At 37.0% G+C, this 21,239-nt stretch overlaps 1 protein-coding gene across 1 annotated transcript in view; it reads right to left on the bottom strand.

The window, feature by feature from the left end:
- The window catches only part of LOC150100020 (diuretic hormone receptor-like), a 335,961-nt gene that overhangs the window by 246,413 nt on the left and 68,309 nt on the right, over positions 1-21,239 (bottom strand). The window contains exon 2 of the mRNA XM_090403216.1: positions 9,369-9,740. Within this exon, the coding sequence (XP_090259342.1) occupies positions 9,369-9,507 (139 nt within the window). The 5' untranslated portion in view covers positions 9,508-9,740. The remainder of the gene's footprint in view (positions 1-9,368; positions 9,741-21,239) is intronic.

The raw sequence follows: 21,239 nt of genomic DNA, 5'->3' as shown, positions 1-21,239 counted from the left end.
GATTTCCCAGCTGTAGTAGAATTGGATTGTGATCGGATGATAGTTCATCTATAGATATGATGCTGAATTGAAGTTTAATATCCTGAAGGATAGCTATATCCAGGATGTCAGCAGTGCCGAGCGTACTGAGATGAGTTGGTACGGTGGGGCCTGCCACAACAGCGTTGCTTGATCCTAAGTAATTGTAAAGGATGCAACCATTCTTGTTGGTGATTGTACAATTCCAAGCAGGATGCTTGGAATTCAGATCCCCGGCAATAATGGTGGGCTCTCTGGTGCATAAGATGGCATTTAGATCAGAGTGAAGTAGAGATATTTGGGGAGGGTTGTAAGCTTAGATCCCGTCACTGCTGACATCCTGGATAGCTATATCCAGGATGTCAGCAGTGCCGAACTTACTGAGATGAGTTCGTTCGGTGGGGCCTGCCACAACAGCGTTGCTTGATCCTAAGTAATTGTAAAGGATGCAACCATTCTTGTTGGTGCTTGGACTTCAGATCCCCGGCAATAATGGTGGGCTCTCTGGTGCATAAGATGGCATTTAGGTCAGAGTGAAGTAGAGATTTTTGGGGAGGGTTGTAAGCTGAGTAGATTTTCAGTTTGCCAGTGGAGCTGGTGATTACTTCCACTCCTGTGATCTTAAAGTTCTTAAAAGAACTGGGAGATGGACTGAGTCCTTGACGTTATATCCCGTCATCTGAATGAAGAAAATCTGTGTGGATGGGGTGTTATTGAGCTGAAAGCTCTAGTCATGGCTGGGTAATAACAGCAACAAGCCTCAGTTAAAACTTCACTGGCTGCAACATTTCAATCCGTTACCCTGGAAGTCCTAAAAAGGACACTTCCCAAATAATCATCGTAAAATCACACCTGTGATCTTAATTCTTATAAATTAATTGTAATATTATGATATAAAACATTTAAAGGTGTATTAAGATTTTTTAAATTTTTTAAAAGTATAACATTTTTTAAAATATTTCAATCAAATTAAAATATAAAATATTAAATTATAAGTAAATATATTACTTATATTATTATCTACAAGAGAAAAATAAACAATCATATCCTCTCCTAGAAAATATAAAAGAAAACTTTTGTTGTGGATAGTAAGACACCTAAGTTTTATTTCTCCTGGAATTTGTTAATTGAACATCTATTAATTCAACCTGCAGAAAGTGCAACAAAGAATAATGACATCTAATATTAATTTAGTTTAAATTTTCAGCTAAGGAGGAAAAAAAACAAAAAAACTATAAACAAAATACAGTAGCACTGGATTTTAAAATTCTGCTTGATCACCGTAATTTCAATCACTTCTAATTAACACCGATAGATGGAGCTTACACTTTACTACGTTTTTAAAATAATAATGTTTAATTTCGAAAGCTTTTATATTATATAAAAAAAGTATTTGTGAAATATATATTATCATCTAGGTGTCGCTATCGACAGTATCAGAAGTGCTTTGCTTGTGAATTCAACTTTTGTTGAGTTTCGTTTCTTAAGATCCAGATTAACGTTAATACTTCCGGTTTTTCTGAAAATGACGAGTGGTCACAAACTAAAAGAAATAACAGGAAACAGACGAACGTGACATGTCAGTTAGAAAAGAGAAGTTGGGCTTTGAAAACAACTTTCCGTGTTAATAACAGTGCCTATAAAACTTACCTTGCAGTAATTGACGTCACTGTTTTCAGTTTAAATATTCTTAGGTTAAAGAAATAAATCTTTAGAAAGATAAATATTGTTTTAAATTCTGAAATGATATCGATTAACTGGAGCTTCAGCGGTCTGAAAAATATTCAGATTTTAAAAGTAATTCATTGACGCTATTCATGACATCCTCTTTCTTTTGGTATACACAAGCAGTGATTGGCGTTGCTATGGGAACGTGACATCATATTCGTCTGTGTCTGCTAACATCGGAAATTTACGCTGACCACCAACTGGTATACGCAAGCATAACCTATTTTTACCACGGAAACATAACAATATAACAGCATATCCATCTTAAATAAAAAGAAAAAAGAACTATTTTTATTATATCGATCATGCAAATGACAAAATACGTTGACATTAAGTTTTATGGTTTTTAATCTATTTTTAAAGCCTATTTTAACTAGCTATAAAGAATTGCGTACATAAATGCCACTAAATTTTTATAAATGATATCCATTTACCCAAAAGGACAGTGAATCTTCAATGTCTCACCGAGAAATTTATGAATTTATTCAGCAATATTTCAATATTTACATGTTTAGATGTCTTTGTTATTAATATGAATCATTTTTGACTTGTTCTCGGCAGCAGGTCTTGTGATGTGTTTCAGCAATGGACTACAAACGGGAGAAGCACGACATCTAGTGGACTTTTCTCGAAATAATTCTTCACTGCCATATTTGACAGAAAGGTTTATATAAATGATGCTTAAAGAACACGGAAAACACACCTTGTAGAAAAGAAAATTAGATATTTCAGCATTATTTTTGAGATATTTTAAATCTTTACTCTATTAATTGCATTTAAAAAAATATGTTATGTTCCTCTCACTGTGACCAAGTGGGCCCTCATCACTTGAAATTTAAAGTAGTTCTATTAGACTACTTTGAAGTATGTTTAGCAATATATGACAGATGATGAAAATTGGTGAAGCTATTAGTATATGGATTTCCCTCAAAATATGACGTCACGACAAGCTAGAGAGGTAGTCATTAGATGTTCGCCCAAATTCTGGGACAGAATTTGGGCGACATCTAATGGGCACAAACAAATAATGTTTTGTTTGTTTATTACTTTGGATGAATTTGTTGTCATGTGTACTATCTTTGCATATTTTACAGTTTATCAAAGAAATTATTTTATATATTTTAAAAATAATAGTGTAACTTTTATTTCTAAATTATATTTTTTTATTATTACGTAATACTTCCAGGGAGTCCAAAGACTCATGAGGGAGGGCACCTACTCTACAACCCTTCAACTAACTACAACTATGCCAACGCCATCTACCACGGGCAATCACAAACATCCATGTCCACGGCGGAATTCGAACCATGATCGCTTTCCTAAGCGTCCATATATTTGCCTTCTATTTGTCCATTTTGATAAGGTTTCACTGGCCTGACAGCTGTTTCGAACTGGTTGTTTCTCCTCAGAGGCCAGGCAGAAACCTTAAGAGAGCAAAAAACTCTCGTTGAGTGCTAAGCGAGTTTGTTTACGGAAGTTCGCTTACGGAAAATACGCCTCTCCGACAATTCGAGTTCCTTAGTACTGAACAAGAGTTTTTGCTCTCTTAAGGTTTCTGCCTGGCCTCTGAGGAGAAACAACCAGTTCGAAACAGCTGTCAGGCCAGTGAAACCTTACCAAAATGGACAAATAGAAGGCGAACATATGGACGCTTGGGCAAGCGATCATGTCTTCTATAAGGTCCGCGTTAGAGCAACTCGTAAATGCCGGAGAGTGTATTTCCGTAGCTCGCTGGTCAAATTTTAGACGAAACTTTCATAGTTTCTGTATTCGACTCTGAAATAATGTTAGATTTAATATCCACTTGATTTATATAAAGTTAAAGTTAATTTAATTTCTCTGATTAATTTGTTGAAGCAGTGGCACACGCAGAGGGGAGCCAAAGGGCCCTGTCCCCAAAGAAAAATGGAAAAAACACTAGAAAATTTTCCAAAAATATTTTCCTAATTAAAATTCGTTGTTTTTTTATTTATGTTGTATAGTGTCTTCTACTTCTATACTATTTATGAATTAGCGATCATTGCAGATGCTCAGTCATAGGTCGTATGCGATGCGTAGTGTGTATTCTCAAATCGTCTACTCAACTCGGTTCCCCCCCCTCCCCAAGATTAAATCCTGAATGCACTACTGTGTTGAAGTATTACGTAATACAAAATCCAAACAAAAAAAAGATCAGAAACGAAAATAGAATCTACCACTGCATTAAGAAACGTTTCTTATATTGTTTACCGGATTTATCAACAGTTTTTGACCTCATGCAGGCGAAAATGAAAGTTGGCATCCTTGATTTACAGGTGTTTTAAATCTCACTACTATACTATTCGTTTCATTGTCGTCATTATAAATAGTTTCATCTGATTTTATACGGAGATAAGGAGGAGGAGGTTGGCCTAAACAAATCCCGGTAGCGAAGGTCAACACCGAGGCGGTTCCCAGCCCGCTCGCAGCTAATCCAGCTATCCCTCCAATTTCTTTCCCTATTTTATTGTATGTCTATTTATAGATTTTTTTTCCCTAGTTTTTACCTTTTTTTTTCGGGGGAAGGGCTTTTCCTTTAAAAGCGAAAAGTCAAACGACCGTTTGACTTTTCGTTTTAAAGTAATAATATTAAATTTAATTTTAAAGTAATTTTTAAATTTTAAGTAGTACCCGGGGTTACCAGCTAAAACTGATCAACTGAAGCCTCTTTCTTTCCTATTTTACTATCTCACTTTATCTATTTTTCTTCCTCTTCTAACTCTCAGGTGATCCCAGTGTCACTTTTCTACTCTAAAAGCCAATGATGACAGACCTGAGCACACGAAAATATCCTTTTTGTATTTATTATATTTACTTAGAAGTCTGAGTACTATGGAAATGGCATTTGCATCCACAGCACTAGACCACCCGAAGAAAGACCGTTCAAAGTTCGATTCTAAATTATTATTAAAGATAAATTATTTTTTAATAATAATTTATTACAATAATAATAATAATATTTTAAATAAATATTATTAACAAATAATAATAATAATAATAATAATAATAATAATATTTGTTAATAATAATAATAATAATAATAATAATAATAATAATAATAATAATAATAATAATAATAATAATAATAATAATAATAATAATAATATTTTTTTAATAATTCAAACTCAAACTTTATTGATGCTATTTACAAATATACACATGAGCACATATGTGCATACCGTTACATACACGTATATATTGTAGCTGATATGCTTAATACTAATATTACTTTTATTACAATGTATTCAGAATATTGATATACATAGCACTAAAAGGCTACGTTACTCCTCTCTATAGGGAATAAAAGGGCGTCAGCGGTTAAAGACTCCCTGGAGTCGCCCGTAATAATAGTAATAATAGTAATAAAAAGATACGTTATTATCGAGGGAGTTTTTTTTTTTTTGATATGATAATACTTTTATTGATCTGCTAAAATATTTACACATACAATAAACATCTTGAGTGACATTGCAACTTATAATTTTAGAGATAATAATAATATCCATGTATACGGCAGATTTTGACCCGCAGCTTGTTGGTTGGATATGCTAACCACTTACTAACCATAACGTCCATTTTACTTATATTTATTATTATTATTATGAGTAGAGAATCGGGCATATTATTTGTTTTTCATTACGAAAGATGATGTTTATTAGTTAAAAATTATAACAAACTTCAATGTTTCAATTTTTTTTTATTAAAAATATTTATTTAAATATTTATATCCGTCCTAAAGCATAAACAAAAATGGTAAGCTGCATTGTCTTTAAATTATGTATGAAGCATCAAATAATAAATCCGCTTATTTTCATTATTTGATTACTTTTGCTTTAGCAACAAGTCTCCAAAACGCCCATTATTCGTCAGGTATATGGTTCTCTGATCACTAAAAGATAAACTCTTCCACCTCCATCCGAGACCTATTAATTTAATTCTAGAGACAATTACATCGATAAAGACGAGATAGTAAAGTGTATTTCTGGATACATTCTTGTACAGTGACGTCATCGTTATCACGACTTGGTTTTTTTTTTTAAATTTATTTATTTAAAATGCTAAATAACGTGACGTTGTTGCGTACTACAAACGACATAGATGAAACAAGAACCCACGGCGTTTAATTAATTGCTATTGTTAATGTTCTACGGTAGAGAGTTCTACGGTATGTCTCTCATGTTCACGTTGTACTATCTGCTCATAGACGTTGCTTTGCGATAAACAGACTCGATAATTATCAGAGTCATGAAGTTAATCCAACACTGTTTTGAAAGCAGTGATGCGCAGTGGATAACTACGCATTCTTTGTCTTCTCAATCAAGACAAGATATTGAAAACAAGCTCTTAGTCACTTTGCGATATACCAAAGAGAAGTTTGGGTCTTCCATGTTGATTGCAGTTCTGTATAACTTGTTCTCAATCATCGCGTAGGAAACAAACTGAAGAATCATTGGCAAATATGGTAAGCGACTCAGTACCATCATTGGCTTAGAATGGCTTCAACACTTACCGTGGGTCTTGATTTCTGAGTATTGTTGGTAGATATGTATTGCTATCGCCATGTTTCTTCAGTTTAATAAGATTTTGGTGTACTTCTGAGACTTTTTAGAGCAGACTATCAATTATGAATATTTAATGGTAAAATAATAATGATCATCATCAAAATTTAGCTGACGTTGGAATCACAGCAGTGTGATTCTAACGTGAAAATGCCATTAAATTTAGACAACGATGATAGGAATGGTTATGTACAAAATATGGGGGAAACGTGTATTCTTGGTGAGATCTTGGTGGATATCATCTTAATATGATCAACATCTTTGATTCTATTAATTGCGTTGAAAACACTAATTATTGTTCAAATGATTACACCACTTGTATTCAAGTGTGAACATAATCAGCCTGTACAGCGATATTTAGTTTTTCCAATATAATCTTTCTCTCTTGGATTTTGAGTGGAGAATAAGGACGGGTTGATTAACAATAAGAAATCAAGGAACTCATAAATTTCTAAACTTTAAAAGCCTAAAAATGTTATCTTATAAACCTATGAATTGCAATCCTACTTATCACTGCAATATCCGAAGCAATGTTCTTCTATGCTGCTGATCTGCTAATTATGATACCAATGATTTTTTGCTGTTTTTTGTCCCGAACTTACTACGTTAACAAATCCAGTGGTACTGCAATATATGGAGGTAAGGGATTATTAGGTTGATGATCAGGTGTTTACAATGGCAGTAATTAGGACATGGTTTAGGGCTAAATGACTTCGGGATGTTTGTCATAGGCTGCTATTATTAATCACCTTGCGCGACCTTTTCACAATTAGCGTACTGGAAATGACCTATGGTTGACGTCATTAAAAGACGGAAACATGATGGTGAAAACAAACCTACGAAATCGTAATAGAGTACAAAGGAGGATGGGGAAATGTTGAAAAGAATTGTGCTTTTTTTACTCTTGTGGGTTAGTCAAAAATTGTGCAAGATGTTTACGAACTGAACCCCGCATCCTCAGTTTTCGCGCATGTGGTCACATTAAAAAAATATAGTCGTGATGCACACCCTCTGTCCAAAAAGAAACCGAACTTTTCGAAAATGGAAGTAACTAGTGTCGCCATCTGTTGTATCTTTTTGTTATCGAAAGCGGCAACCTTCATTAGTGTTGTGTCAACTGTTTATGACATTTCTTTCATTAGAAGCCGAGTTATAGTGCCAAGAGTGACAGCGGGTTTTGACGAACGGTCGGAAAATGAGTTTCAAACAGAGAGCTCCGATTGACTTTTGTGTTAAACTTGGTAAACGTTTTACCGAAACGCATCAAAGGCTTCAAAAAGCATACGGTGATGAATGCTTATCCCGTACTGAAGTTTACAAGTGGTTTAAGCAATTTCAAAGGGTCGAGACGCTTGAGGACGACGAAAAGGCCGTCCAAAAACTGGTATCAGCGAAGTTAACATCCAAAAAGTACGTGATTTCATCAAAAAAAAAAAAAAAAAACACGAAATCGTCCGTGAGATTGATTGAAGATGAATTGGAGATTCCAAAATCAACTATGCACAACAATTTGACGGAGAGTTTGGGCCTTCGTAAATTGAATTCGCAATTTGTTCCCGAATTGAGCACCGCAAGGACCTCATTAAAACTGCTCATAAGGACTCAGACTTCCTTGAAACGATCGTCACTGATGACGAAAGAACGTGGTGTTTTGAGTATGAGCCCGAAACAGAGTGCTGAGTGGAGACCACCAGAAGAGAGGGCATCCGAAAAAAAAAAAAAAATCGCTTGGAGAATTCAAAAGTAAAAACAATGCTGATTTGTTTCTACGATTTCCAAGGGCATTATCCACAAACAATTCGTTCCGCCTGGCCAAACGGTCAATGTTGAGTTTTATCTCAAAGTTTTGAAGCGATTGATAGCGAGAATTCGTCGCATACGGCATGAATATCGTGACGACCCACCTTTCGTTTCAATCAAAACAGACTGTCACTCTTGGCACTATAACTCGGCTTCTAATGAAACAAATGTCATAAACAGTTGACACAACACTAATGAAGGTTGCCGCTTTCCACAAAAAAAAAGATACAACAGGTGCCGCCACCAGTTTCTTCTATTTTCGAAAAATTCGGTTTCTTTTTTGGACAGGAGATGTACTTATGCGCCAAAATATAATGATCACCTACCTAGTTGCGTGTTGGCCTCCTCTGGTCGAGAAAACTGCTTGCACCGTACATAACATTGACTTTACTAGACCACGAAAGATGTCATGTGGAATTCTAGACCAACTAGATAGAATAACTTCTTGGAGGTTACCAACCGAGAATAGTACCGACATCCACAGGCGGATGCTGCGTTCTACATGATCCCATAAGTGGTCCAGAGGATTCAAATCAAAATTAGGCAGCCATGCTTGCTCAGTGCCAGCCTTGTGGCTTGGAGTATTTTCCTGCGGTAAGAATTAGATTCATTGGGCTACATTGCCACCGTGTAGGACAATGTCTAGTCCGAAGCAATCTCAGTGTGTTCAGTTGAGATGAAGGGATCCAGTGATGTCCATGAGAACAATCCCGATACCAGGATACAGTAACCACCGGCATGTTTCCGATAGTATAGTCTCGTTGGTTGGCAGTAATGTTTTTGCTCATGAGTATATTTCGCTTCTACTTTTCGACTAACATTTGAATATTCGTTTCTATGGAAACGAATTAGCTGAGTATCAACTATATCTTGCACTATATCGTACCGTAAGAGCTATGATGTCAAGAAATGATATTTCAAATAAAGCAGACAAAAAAAATAGGAACTTTCTACCATAATTAGTATTAGTAAAAAACGTACTTAGGAGGTTAGGCAAAAGTAACGAAGTTAAAAATAAAACATGTGCGAAAATCATGTATCACATACTTTTGTTCACACAGTGTACATCCGATAAATTTTCTGAACTTCCGGTTTAGTAAACTCTTTAATCATAACCAAAGATAAATAGATGAGTGTTATTTATCCTTTGATCTTTGAGGGGCTTTTGCCTTTGAATAAACCCTGATAATGATACACAATTTTGTAAATCTTAAGAACTATAAAGAAAATAAAATATCGTCTTACCTTCCACAGGATATGTTTGGTTGTTAAAGTTCAAGTAGCACTCTAACTCTTTCAACGAAGCATTACCAAATAAATCATCAGTACTAAATGGATAAGTACCATTATAGTGAAGATAATTTGCAGCTCGAAAGATTTCCATGATAACAAACAGATTGTAACAATACGAGACTTGACTGCTAGTTTTAAATGACTTGTTAGACGAAATTTAAAGGAAATGTGCATGCAAATCACATCTAATTGTCAACTTTGTAAACTTCAGACTTGTTGGTAATAATAATGAACCTTCTCACAGTTAAATGAGTTTAAAGCACTTCCTGTAGCAAAGTCATCTTATCGCGAGATGCTTGTAACACTAGGAGATCCCTGTCTTTACTGAAAAAGAAAAACAACAAAATATCTATTATATACTCTTGAAATGAGGTATTAGAGAGATTAAGTAAAGCTTATTATGTTAACAGTGGAATAAATTTATTAGTAGCTTATAAACAACGAATAGATCAACAGCGGATGTCAAAGTATGGCTTAAGCCTAAATCCAAAAAGATAAAGTAATTGGTCGAAATGGAAGGGTGTCGATGAGAGCTGGTTTCTCTCTTAACTCTTTACCGTGTGTTAATTAACAGAAGTGAATGAAAATAGATAATTTAAACCATCTAATTAGTATTTCGTAAGAGAATTGTGTGTGATAAGTGAGTATAATCAAGGGAGAGACAGCTAATTATCTTTAAACGTTAGTGACACATCATGCGTTGATCACTTGGCACAATTATTAGCAGTGGATGTTGAATTTAAATTATCTGGACATTGGAAGAACTTTGTAAACAATATATTTAACAGGAAAATAAGATTACGACAATTGTTGCCAATACAATGAATAAGACATGTTTAGTCTTGCATTGTTCCTCAGGAATTACATTGTCTCTAACCATTCGTATACAAGATTTATCGTGTTAGGACGTTTAGACTTCGAAGTCCCAACCTTCCTCATGATCAAATCGACACGTGTAGCAAAACGTATGTCTGTATTACAGTTTTTTTATATGCATGTTTCAGAATTTTAAGTGAGGCTAAGATAATGAGTCTTAGGCGGAGGCACTGGATTTAGTTTCACGGGAAATTGTGGTTTTCCTACACGACAATGCACATAAACCAGCTTGAGAACACATTACATAATGATATTTTAGTATATTGGGAAAAAAAATCGGTAGTACTATATTCTTTCGTCCTTATCCCCCTCAAAAAATCTCCATAGTAAGAGGATAGTTAATTTCAATGACATTAAAACATATTTATTTCTTACTGGTTGAAAATGGAGTTACATTGACGTCATTGTTGGCTTTGTTAAACATATTTCTGTTCTTGGGATAACATTAATCTTCATTCTTTTGGCATAAATATATAACATCTCTACCTGCCTCAGCTATGAAACTCACCTGAATTCAACTTATGTAGTGAGCTTAAAGATTCTGATTTTCATGGGAGAAAGAAAGAGAGGATAACCAATGGGTCTTTTTTTTTCAAGAATACTTTCGTTTTATAAAAAGTATGATTAAAATGTTAGCCTTAAATTTTGATTGATTTAACTCAATAATTACTCATAAAGCCTACAAGTCATGTAAGTTCTTCCTTTTTTTTGGGGGGGGGGGGGGGAGATGGACTGAGTCCTTGATTCTTTATCCCTTCATTAGCTACTGAATAAGTAAAGCCATCTCTAAAAATTAGGACAATCCCTAGACCATTCCATAGTGGCCGAAAGACCGTCTACAGCATTATCATCTGTTACCCTGGATGTATTATGGATCATATCTCTTCACCAAGTTCTTCCAATTGACATTTATGTCTTTAGGGATGAAGCAAGATGCTTTTGATATTCCTCGCTATCTGTTATGGTTACAGTTAGGGTAAAATTTATGAGCAGTTTGCTCCCCTGAATTGGCATGGAGATTATGCATCGCTACAGGAGGTTCAAATAGCTTTTGGTCTTCTATGTTTGAATGTGTCCGTTGCTTCGTATGCTGCAGCTTGCTGAACCAAATCGTTGTGGTGTACGAACGTCTTTAGGAAGAACTTAGATGCTAAAGATTGTAGGAAAGAGAAAATATAGGGAATATTTGTATCTCTATGAAGTTGATTGTTTCTAACATGCCACGGGGCGTTCAGAATCATTCTCAAGCACTCGTTGTATTTTGATAATGTTAGTATTAGAGGTGTGGCTCCACGCTGGGGAGGCATAGGTGATTATAGGACAAATCGTCATCTGGTATAGCTGCAATTTGATTCTGTTAATTAGCTTGCTATTTCTATTAATTAGGATAGATCTGAGTGGTGACTTTAGATGCCTTTACGCACGCAGACTTGATGTGTTGGGTGAAAGATAGCTTTTTGTCAAGAATTACACCCAGGTAATTTGTTTCTATCTGACAGGGAATTTTAGTATTGAATAGTAACACATCTCCTGCAGGAGACATTGGCTCCAATATCCATTTGGAGAACCAACCCTCCAACTTTAGAAGGTTTCTTGAAGCTTTCTGGTGATGAGATGTGGTAGGACAGATCTGGTTAGTATTGCTGTATCGTCCGCATACAGGGCCAAAATGGAAGTCATCGGATTGTACGGGATGTCTGACATGTATACAGAGAACAGCAATGGAGCCAGTAGAGATCCCTGGGGCACTCCAGCAAAGATGTGGCGCTGGGAGGATATAGAACCGCTGATTTTTACTTGCATTGATCTATTCTGAAGATATGAATGGATTAGATGAATCATTTTTAGTGAGATACCGGCTGAGAAAAGTTTGATGCTTTAGACAGATCTAGAAAAACAGCTCTGTGCACTAGCGCCAGTTATAGCTGGTGATGTATTCCACAATTCTGTGGATTTACTGGGCAGTACTATGGTGTTGCCGAAAACTGAACTATTCTCTGATGCATAAGATGGCATTTAGGTCAGAGTGTAGTAGAGTTTTTAGGGGTGGGTTGTGAGCAGAGTAGATTTTCAGTCTACCAGCCGAGCTAATGAACATCTCCACGCCCGTGATCTCAAGATTAGTGGTCGGAGGGTTATTCACCGAATTGTGCTTGATGTAGTTTTTAATGAAGATGGCAGTGCCGCCACCTCTGTAGACCAATCTGTCATTTCTGTATAGGCTGTAACCCCTTATTTTAGGGTTATCTGAGAGGCTTAGATGTGATTCACTGATTAATATAACATCTGGTTGATATCTGTTAGTGAAGTCTTGAAGTTCCAGAATTTTGTTTCTTAGGCCATTTGCATTCCATGCAATGATCTGCAAAGAAGCTGGAATAAGTTTATTTCTACTCATCAGTTAGCTCTGTGAGGATGGCCTGTGTTTCACGGAGAAATCCTTTGGTGGAGATTGCTGAAGGGTTGGACAAGCTGAAGTCTTGTAGCATGTTGGCTAGAGAGGCTGTAATAACAGCTGTTAGGTTTTCAGGTGCTGATTTGTTTGTACGGGCCACGTCAGCATAACTTCTTGTTTGCTTTTGGTTCACTCTATCTTTGAAGGTCTCTGACTGTGGACACTGAGCCTCTGGCTGTGGTGCAGGGGCCTCTGGTGTTCTTGTACTACAGGAAGAGGACTGTTTGGCTGATTCCATCCGTCTATTTTTTGGGTGCCGAATGCATCCCTTGTAGTTGGCAGGATGGGGGCGACTGCAGTTGGCACATTTAGCCGGAGTTGTTTTTGGCTTTGTGCAGATATTGGTTAGGTGGCTGTCCCTGCATTTCAAACATTTAAATTCAGCTTTACATAATTTCTGGGTATGGCCAGAAATTATGTAAATCTTTTGACACCTATGGCACTGCCCAGAAGATGCCCTTTTTCGGAGTGACTCTGGTGTGACAATGAGCCCGCAGATTGTTTTCAAGTTGTAGATAGTTTTATATATGTTATGGATCTCTACGAAGACTAACGGCATGGGAGACTCGATGGATCTGTACATACTGCTGACCTTAACTGGAGGCAGATCCTGTAAATTAAGATCAGCAACTATATCTTCTGTATCAATGTCTTCACAGATGCCACTGAGGACCACTTTTAATTTTTTCTCCGAGCTGAGCGAAAAGGTATGATATTGTATACCTCTCTTGTCCATTTCTTTTGTTAGTCGCCTGTAGTCTAACACCGTTGTGGGATATATCTTTATTCCTTCATCCACATTTTTGGCCTTTACATAGCTAATGTGTAGGTTGGACATTGTTGTTCTTAAATCTGCCCATCTCTGCTTCTCTCTTAATATAATCGGAGACACCTTTTCTTTGGGAGAAGCAGTGGAGTTCACAATTTGACCATCTTGTTCCATTGTGAAGTCTTTGAGTGGTTCATCTGTTGTTCTCCGCTTTTTACGTACGTGGACTTCTTGAAAATCTGTAGCAGTGAGGTTAGCCGATTCTGACTGATCTTCCATAATCTCGGCGTCAACGTCTGTGACACTTGCCGGGAGAAACGTATCATAAAGTTTCATATTTCCTGGCCAATTTTTGTTGAGTAGTTCGCCCAGTCTGATAAATTTCAGATATACTTCTTTAAATGTTGTCTCGTTTGGCTGTTGTTCCATATCTGTCAATGTGGACCTAAAAATAAAATTAAAAAAAAAAAAGAAAGAAAAAGAAACGCTTACTGTGCAGTTGCAGCCTTACCGGCACTTTTGCAGGACTCTGAACTGTTTTGGTAAGAGCTGATTCAAAATTGCATGATCTCCAAGACACATAAAGCATAATAATAATAATAATTTGTGAGTTCAACAAATCTTCATCATCGGCCTGTAGAGTAAGATAGGCTGAGAGTCAGCATATAGTAGGAGAGGAAATAAAGATAGAGTGCATAGTGGTAGAGTAGGTGAAAGAGGCCTCAGTTGACCTGTTTTAGCTGTTTGCCCCCCAGGGGCGTTTCTAAAACGGTCGTTGATTTTTCACTTTACAAAAAAGGAAAAATCCTAAAAAGGAAACATGTAACAAAACAAACAACAAAAAAGTACACAGAAAAGCAAAAATTGGAAGTTAAACTTAGAGGTGGAGGAAGGATCTGGCCCGAGTGATGCAGCTCATAAGGAAGTGCAACGCCTCGCTGTAAGCCTTCGCCGCTCGGGTTTTCAGGTCATCCCCCACCTGTGATAGGTGAAACCGGTGAAGCTGTGTACAGAAACCCCACAAGGTGGTTACTGTGTCTTTCTTTTGTTGTGGGCAGTTATTATTCTTTTGGCCACCTCACTTCCCTTGGCCATGTCTAGTTTGCAGAGAGCTATGAAGAACGCCGAAGCTGCCTCCTCGTCTAAATCCTGGGCTACCTCTACTTGCTCAGGGGTGATTTTGCTGATGTCATCAACGAAAATGTCACCCCATTTTGCACTGACGATGTCAGATCCATGTTCTCCTGTGAGGAGGAGTTCAGGTTCTCCTATTTTTTTCATCGCTTCTTTGAATTTTTCCACCATCCCTGGGATACCTCTGATGAGATGGCTGAGAGTCTCCTCTGCTTTCGCGTGAGGGACTTCTGGGTGTGCGGTCTCAGATACTTTTGCTGTTTTGGGCGTTACCAACTCTTCTTCCTGTGGGCTTAATGGCCGTTTGGAGGTGTTGGTGTTCACCTCCATCTTTCCTTCTTCCCTGTCTATGTCTATTAGTATCTATATTGGTATTGATGGTTTCAATAGCGACTGTTTCTTCTTGTTGGATTTTACTGCTTGTGGAAGTTTTTTTCCCCTTACGGTTTTTCTTAGACGTGGAGGTATGGCTTTCTGTTATATCAGGAGCAGCCTCGAAAGGAGGAGAAGCTTCCTGTGCTGTGTCATTTCCATTGCTTGGTGGAGTTGCTGGCGTGATTGCACCACCCATCCTCTCAGCAAGGGTTCTGGATGGGCATGTGTCCACTTTGTGGTCAATGACCCCACATTTCAGGCAAGCTGACTCGCAGTTTTCTTGATTGTGGCCTGCTTTGAGGCAGTTTTTACATTTCACTCTAGGATAGTCTGCCCCAAGATGAGTGAAGGCACCACATCTAAAACATTGTTTTTTTACACCAGGGTAATTTATCATTACTCTGGCGGATCCAATAATAATGAAGTTGGGAACGGGCGTTTTCATCTCGAGGGAGATGTGGACTTCACCCGACTTCCATTTGGGGTTTTCTGCGTCATTTAGGACTTCCACCTTGTGTATAACGCCCCATTTCCCGAATATTTCGTGGATGATCTTTACATCCCTTTCAATATATTCTAAAGGAAATCTGGGGATTCTAAGTAGTTTGGTAATGCTCCCTACCAAAAATGGAACTATTGTTTTTCCATTACATTCGAATCCTGCAAGTAGTTTGTCTCTTGTTTGCTCACTCCTTACTACTACTTGGAAGCGGCCACCACCAAAGGGAGTAAACCCAAAAATCTGCTCAGCACCGACGCTTTCGATGAGGGCTTTGGCCAAACATCGAGGTCGTAGATCAGCTTCCACTTCGATTCCAAGGGTCCGCGTACGCGACAAAGCCATGCTGGTGAGGGGGGGCCTAAGCTATTCCCACCACCGAGTGTGTTGTTCTTGCCCCAGTCTGGGGTTTATTCTGTATCTGCTGCTGTAGTTTATTATCAAGTGCCTCTATGAGACGCTTTGTCGATAATAACTGTGCTAACATATACTACAATTTGCGCTTAGCTAAACAATTTGCTAATCACTTATGGGGAAAGTTCACAAAAATGATCCTGTGAAGTATGATCTTCCGTCTGGTCAGTGGGAGCCAGGATAATAAGGCAGAAGTAAACAGAAGTAAATTCTAAACTCGAACTGACCCAAATTCTTCATTCTTTCAGAACCATTATTTAGTTATCAATATATAAATTTTTAAAAGGTGTCCTAGTAATTTTTAATAATATACGACCATTTAAATGAATTTAAAAGAAAATTAAGTTACTTTTTATGTGGGAGCCAGGATAATAAGGCAGAAGTAATAATAATTTGTGAGTTCAACAAATCTTCATCATCGGCCTGTAGAGTAAGATAGGCTGAGAGTCAGCATATAGTAGGAGAGGAAATAAAGATAGAGTGCATAGTGGTAGGGTAGGTTAAAGAGGCCTCAGTTGACCTGTTTTAGCTGTTTGCCCCCCAGGGGCGTTTCTAAAACGGTCGTTGATTTTTCACTTTACAAAAAAGGAAAAATCCTAAAACGGAAACATGTAACAAAACAAAAACAAAAAAGTACACAGAAAAGGAAAAATTGAAAGTTAAACTTAGAGGTGGAGGAAGGATCCGGCCCGAGTGATGCAGCTCACAAGGAACTGCACCGCCTCGATGTAAGCCTTCGCCGCTCGGGTTCTCAGGTCCTCCCCCACCTGTGATAGCTGAAACCGGTGAAGCTGTGTACAGAAACCCCACAAGGTGGTTACTGTGTCTTTCTTTTATTGTGGGCAGTTATTATTCTTTTGGCCACCTCACTTCCCTTGGCCATGTCTAGTTTGCAGAGAGCTATGAAGAACGCCGAAGCTGCCTCCTCGTCTGAATCCTGGGCTACCTCTACTTGCTCAGAGGTGATTTTGCTGATGTCATCAACGAAAATATCACCCCATTTTGCACTGACGATGTCAGATCCATGTTCTCCTGTGAGGAGGAGTTCAGGTTCTCCTATTTTTTTTATCGCTTCTTTGAATTTTTCTGCCATCACTGGGATACCTCTGATGAGATGGCTGAGAGTCTCCCCTGCTTTCGCGTGAGGGACTTCTGGGTGGGCGGTCTCAGATACTTTTGCTGTTTTGGGCGTTACCAACTCTTCTTCCTGTGGGCTTAATGGCCGTTTGGAGGTGTTGGTGTTCACCTCCATCTTTCCTTCTTCCCTATCTATATCATCTGTATTAGTATCTATATTGGTATTGATGGTTTCAATAGCGACTGTTTCTTCTTGTTGGATTTTACTGCTTGTGGAAGTTTTTTTTTCCTTTCGGTTTTTCTTAGACGTGGAGGTATGGATTTCTGTTATATCAGGAGCAGCCTCGAAAGGAGGAGAAGATTCCTGTGGTGTGTCATTTCCATTGCTTGGTGGAGTTGCTGGCATGATTGCACCAGCCATCCTCTCAGCAAGGGTTCTGGATGGGCATGTGTCCACTTTGTGGTCAATTACCCCACATTTCAGGCAAGCTGACTCACAGTTTTCTTGGTTGTGGCCTGCTTTGAGGCAGTTTTTACATTTCACTCTAGGACAGTCCGCCCCAAGGTGAGTGAAAGCACCACATCTAAAACATTGTTTTTTTATACCAGGGTAATTTATCATTACTCTGGCGGATCCAATCATAATGAAGTTGGGAACGGGCGTTTTCATCTCGAGGGAGATGTGGACTTCACCCGACTTCCATTTGGGGTTTTCTGCGTCATTTAGGACTTCCACCTTGTGTATAACGCCCCATTTCCCGAATATTTCGTGGATGATCTTTACATCCCTTTCAATATATTCTAAAGGAAATCTGGGGATTCTAAGTAGTTTGGTAATGCTCCCTACCAAAAATAGAACTATTGTTTTTCCATTACATTCGAATCCTGCAAGTAGTTTGTCTCTTGTTTGCTCACTCCTTACTACTACTTGGAAGCGGCCACCACCAAAGGGAGTAAACCCAAAAATCTGCTCAGCACCGACGCTTTCGATGAGGGCTTTGACCAAACATCGAGGTCGTAGATCAGCTTCCACTTCGATTCCAAGGGTCCGCGTACGCGGCAAAGCCATGCTGGTGAGGGGGGGCCTAAGCTATTCCCACCACCGAGTGTGTTGTTCTTGCCCCAGTCTGGGGTTTATTCTGTATCTGCTGCTGTAGTTTATTATCAAGTGCCTCTATGAGACGCTTTGCCGATAATAACTGAGCTAACATATATACTATACTACATACTACAATTTGCGCTTAGCTAAACAATTTACTAATCACTTATGGGAAAAGTTAACAAAAATGAACTACACACTTGATCTGAGCCAAAAGGCCGAGAAGCGATATTTCGTCGTCGTCGGTAATTCATTGAAGAAACGACTACACTACTCAAAAACAGAAGTAAACAGAAGTAAATTCTAAACTCGAACTGACCGAAATTCTTCATTCTTTCAGAACCATTATTTAGTTATCAATATATAAATTTTTAAAAGGTGTCCTAGTAATTTTTAATAATAAACGACCATTTAAATGAATTTAAAAGAAAATGAAGTTACTTTTTATATATACTCAAATATAATTTATTAATTGTCATAGAAATGTATCATTTAAGTAAAAAATTTTATATATGAATATCTTAGACAGTAAAAGTTTGGTTTTTAAATGATAGCTAAACTTTTTTCTATATGGCGATACACTCATATTAAAAAGGTTTAGTGTGATGCGAATAAACAAATATAATTAACAACGTTCACGGAAAAAAATAAAATATTTCAAATAAATATTTAGAAAGATCAAATATAAGTATTTGAATTGCCAATAAACGATTTTCATCAGGCAAACTGGCTCCGTGAACACACATATCTACAGACAATATATTTATTGTTATACAAAGAAGGCAATGGGAAATCACCTTCTTCTATCATTATTCCTTAGCCAAGTAGCACCAACCATCAGGCTGGAGAGAGAGAGAGAGAGAAGAAAAAGAAGATATTTCTAGCTGCATCAATCCACCTCGATCTTGGTTATTCACTGGATATTTTCCTTGCTATCTTGCCATCACACTCACTTATTTTGCTAAGCTTTCTTCTCCTAATTTGTTTAAGTGACCATACAATCTGAGATTAGCTCTCCTTGCATGCTAACGATGTCAAGTTTCTTTCTAATATTTTCATTTTTAATAGGATTCTGCCATTGATGCCATCTGTTCGCTTCCTTAATTTTTCTCATTTTTCATATCCGTGGTTTCCAGTCTTGGTCAAGTGTTTATTTTTACTCCAACTCTCAGATCCGTAAGTTAAAATGACTTTTGAGAATGAAGACCATAGCATGGAAAGGAACGTGTCCCTATTTTCCTCGTTTTTTTTTTTTTTTAATCTCAAAGACTTGCCCAGGACCTCTTTAAGAGTCTAACGTCATCTGCGTAAAGTAAACAGCAGAGCTGAATATCTTACACTTTTAATATCAGGTTTATTATCACTTTCTTTCATGATGTGGTCCGTATAGATAATGCATAACAGTAGGAATAATTTGTTCCTCTGTCTTACGTCCAATTTTACATCGAACTGTCTTCCTTCATTTCTAACTGCTGACTTACAATTTAAATACAGACTAAGCTTTCTCAATATATTGTTCCATTTACTTCATACGACTAACCTTTTGAACAGATTTTCTCTAGATATCTTTGCTTGCCTTTTCAAGATGTACAAAACCTAAGTAAGAATTCTTTTATTCCCATGCTTTCTCGATTTATCTGTCTTAAAGTGAAAATCGGATCCTGACAACTCCTATTTCATATGAACCATGTTTATTCTCCCCCCGAGTTTTTCTTCTACAATTTTTCTTTGCCTCTTCTGAAGTATCCTTACATAAATCTTATTGGAACATTCAATAGGGGAATTCTCTCTGTAATTTTCCCAATCAAATTTATCATATTTCGCTTTTATTATAGATGGATTCTCTGAGAGTTATAATCCAGTCATAGCACATGACAGAATACAGAAAAACTACACCGACTTATTTGCAGGCATTTTCTATATGTTTTCTACTTTTCCACGATGCCCAGTTAACATTTTTGATCCATTATGGAATCTGTATTTTTCTAAACGTGCAAGAACACTCTTGCTACCGAAAGTCTCGCTTGCTTTCAAACTTTTTCATATTATTTCTTGAATAATATTTATATATTTGAGTCTATAATTCACCTTTGAAAGCTATTCGACTCTGATTCATTTTTAAATTTTTCCTACATATATTCTTATTGGCTTTTCAGTACGATATTCATTTTTTATCTTGTTTTTAAAACTAAGTGGTAATCACTTCCTTCTCAAATCTTTTGTGTATGCTTGCATTCCGAACCATCTTTAAAAATCTAATAAAAAATAGCTAGCAAGGTTTTTTTTTTCATTTGTTTTTGTGTTCTCTCTATTTGAATTTATGTAACATGTCTTTGTGTTGGAACATGGTGTTAGTAATACCTAATCCATATTTTGAATCCAGAAGTTATCAAGAAATTTATGATCCTGTTTAACGTTCTAGAATACTATAGCTACTCCTCCCATTCCACGACCACTGTTGACTGAATATAATATCTTATATTTATTATTTAGCAGAATATCATCTGTTCCATTCTATAACCGGGTAAAACCAATCATGTCGACGTAGTACTTCTCAGATCTTCTGCAAATTCCATTGACACTTATGCTGAATGTGCCCATCTTCAATTTTGCTTACGTATGATGCTCGTATGATGTAGTAGCTGACTTTTCACTCTTCGTCCTAATTGCTGACAAAAACCGCGTGTGGGATGGAACTTGTTAAGCTGAGCTACTAACTCACGATATTTCTGAAGATTGACTTTATTTCGTTTTGGGAATAGATTTGGTAATATTGACTATTTACATAATGGACTATATTATATACAACCCAGTTGTATATGTTGACTGCATGTATATATTTCGGTTATCAAGTCGGAGTAGAGTTAATATTAGCATAGGATTCCTATTTCTTGCTATCGCTTGTTGTTCTGAATTAAAAGTCATGATGTGTATATTTTCATGTGATATACTACGCATAATGCATTGACCTTGGAAAGTGTAAGCAGTTTTGCCAGGTAATCCGCTGTTTTTTTTTTTTTTTTTTTTTTCAGTAATCACGTGAAAAATGAGTTGCTGGATTACAATATAATACTTTTTTAAATTAAGAACAAATGGATTTATTTATATATTACAGTGCTATATTC

This window comes from Typopeltis vanoorti, chromosome 13, assembly GCF_054136105.1.
Source record: "Typopeltis vanoorti isolate ZY-2024b chromosome 13, IOZ_Tvanoo_1.0, whole genome shotgun sequence".
Classification (NCBI taxonomy): Eukaryota; Metazoa; Arthropoda; class Arachnida; order Uropygi; family Thelyphonidae; genus Typopeltis; species Typopeltis vanoorti.
The sequence above is the reverse complement of the archived record's forward strand: the minus strand, read 5'-3'. Positions and strand labels throughout refer to the sequence as shown.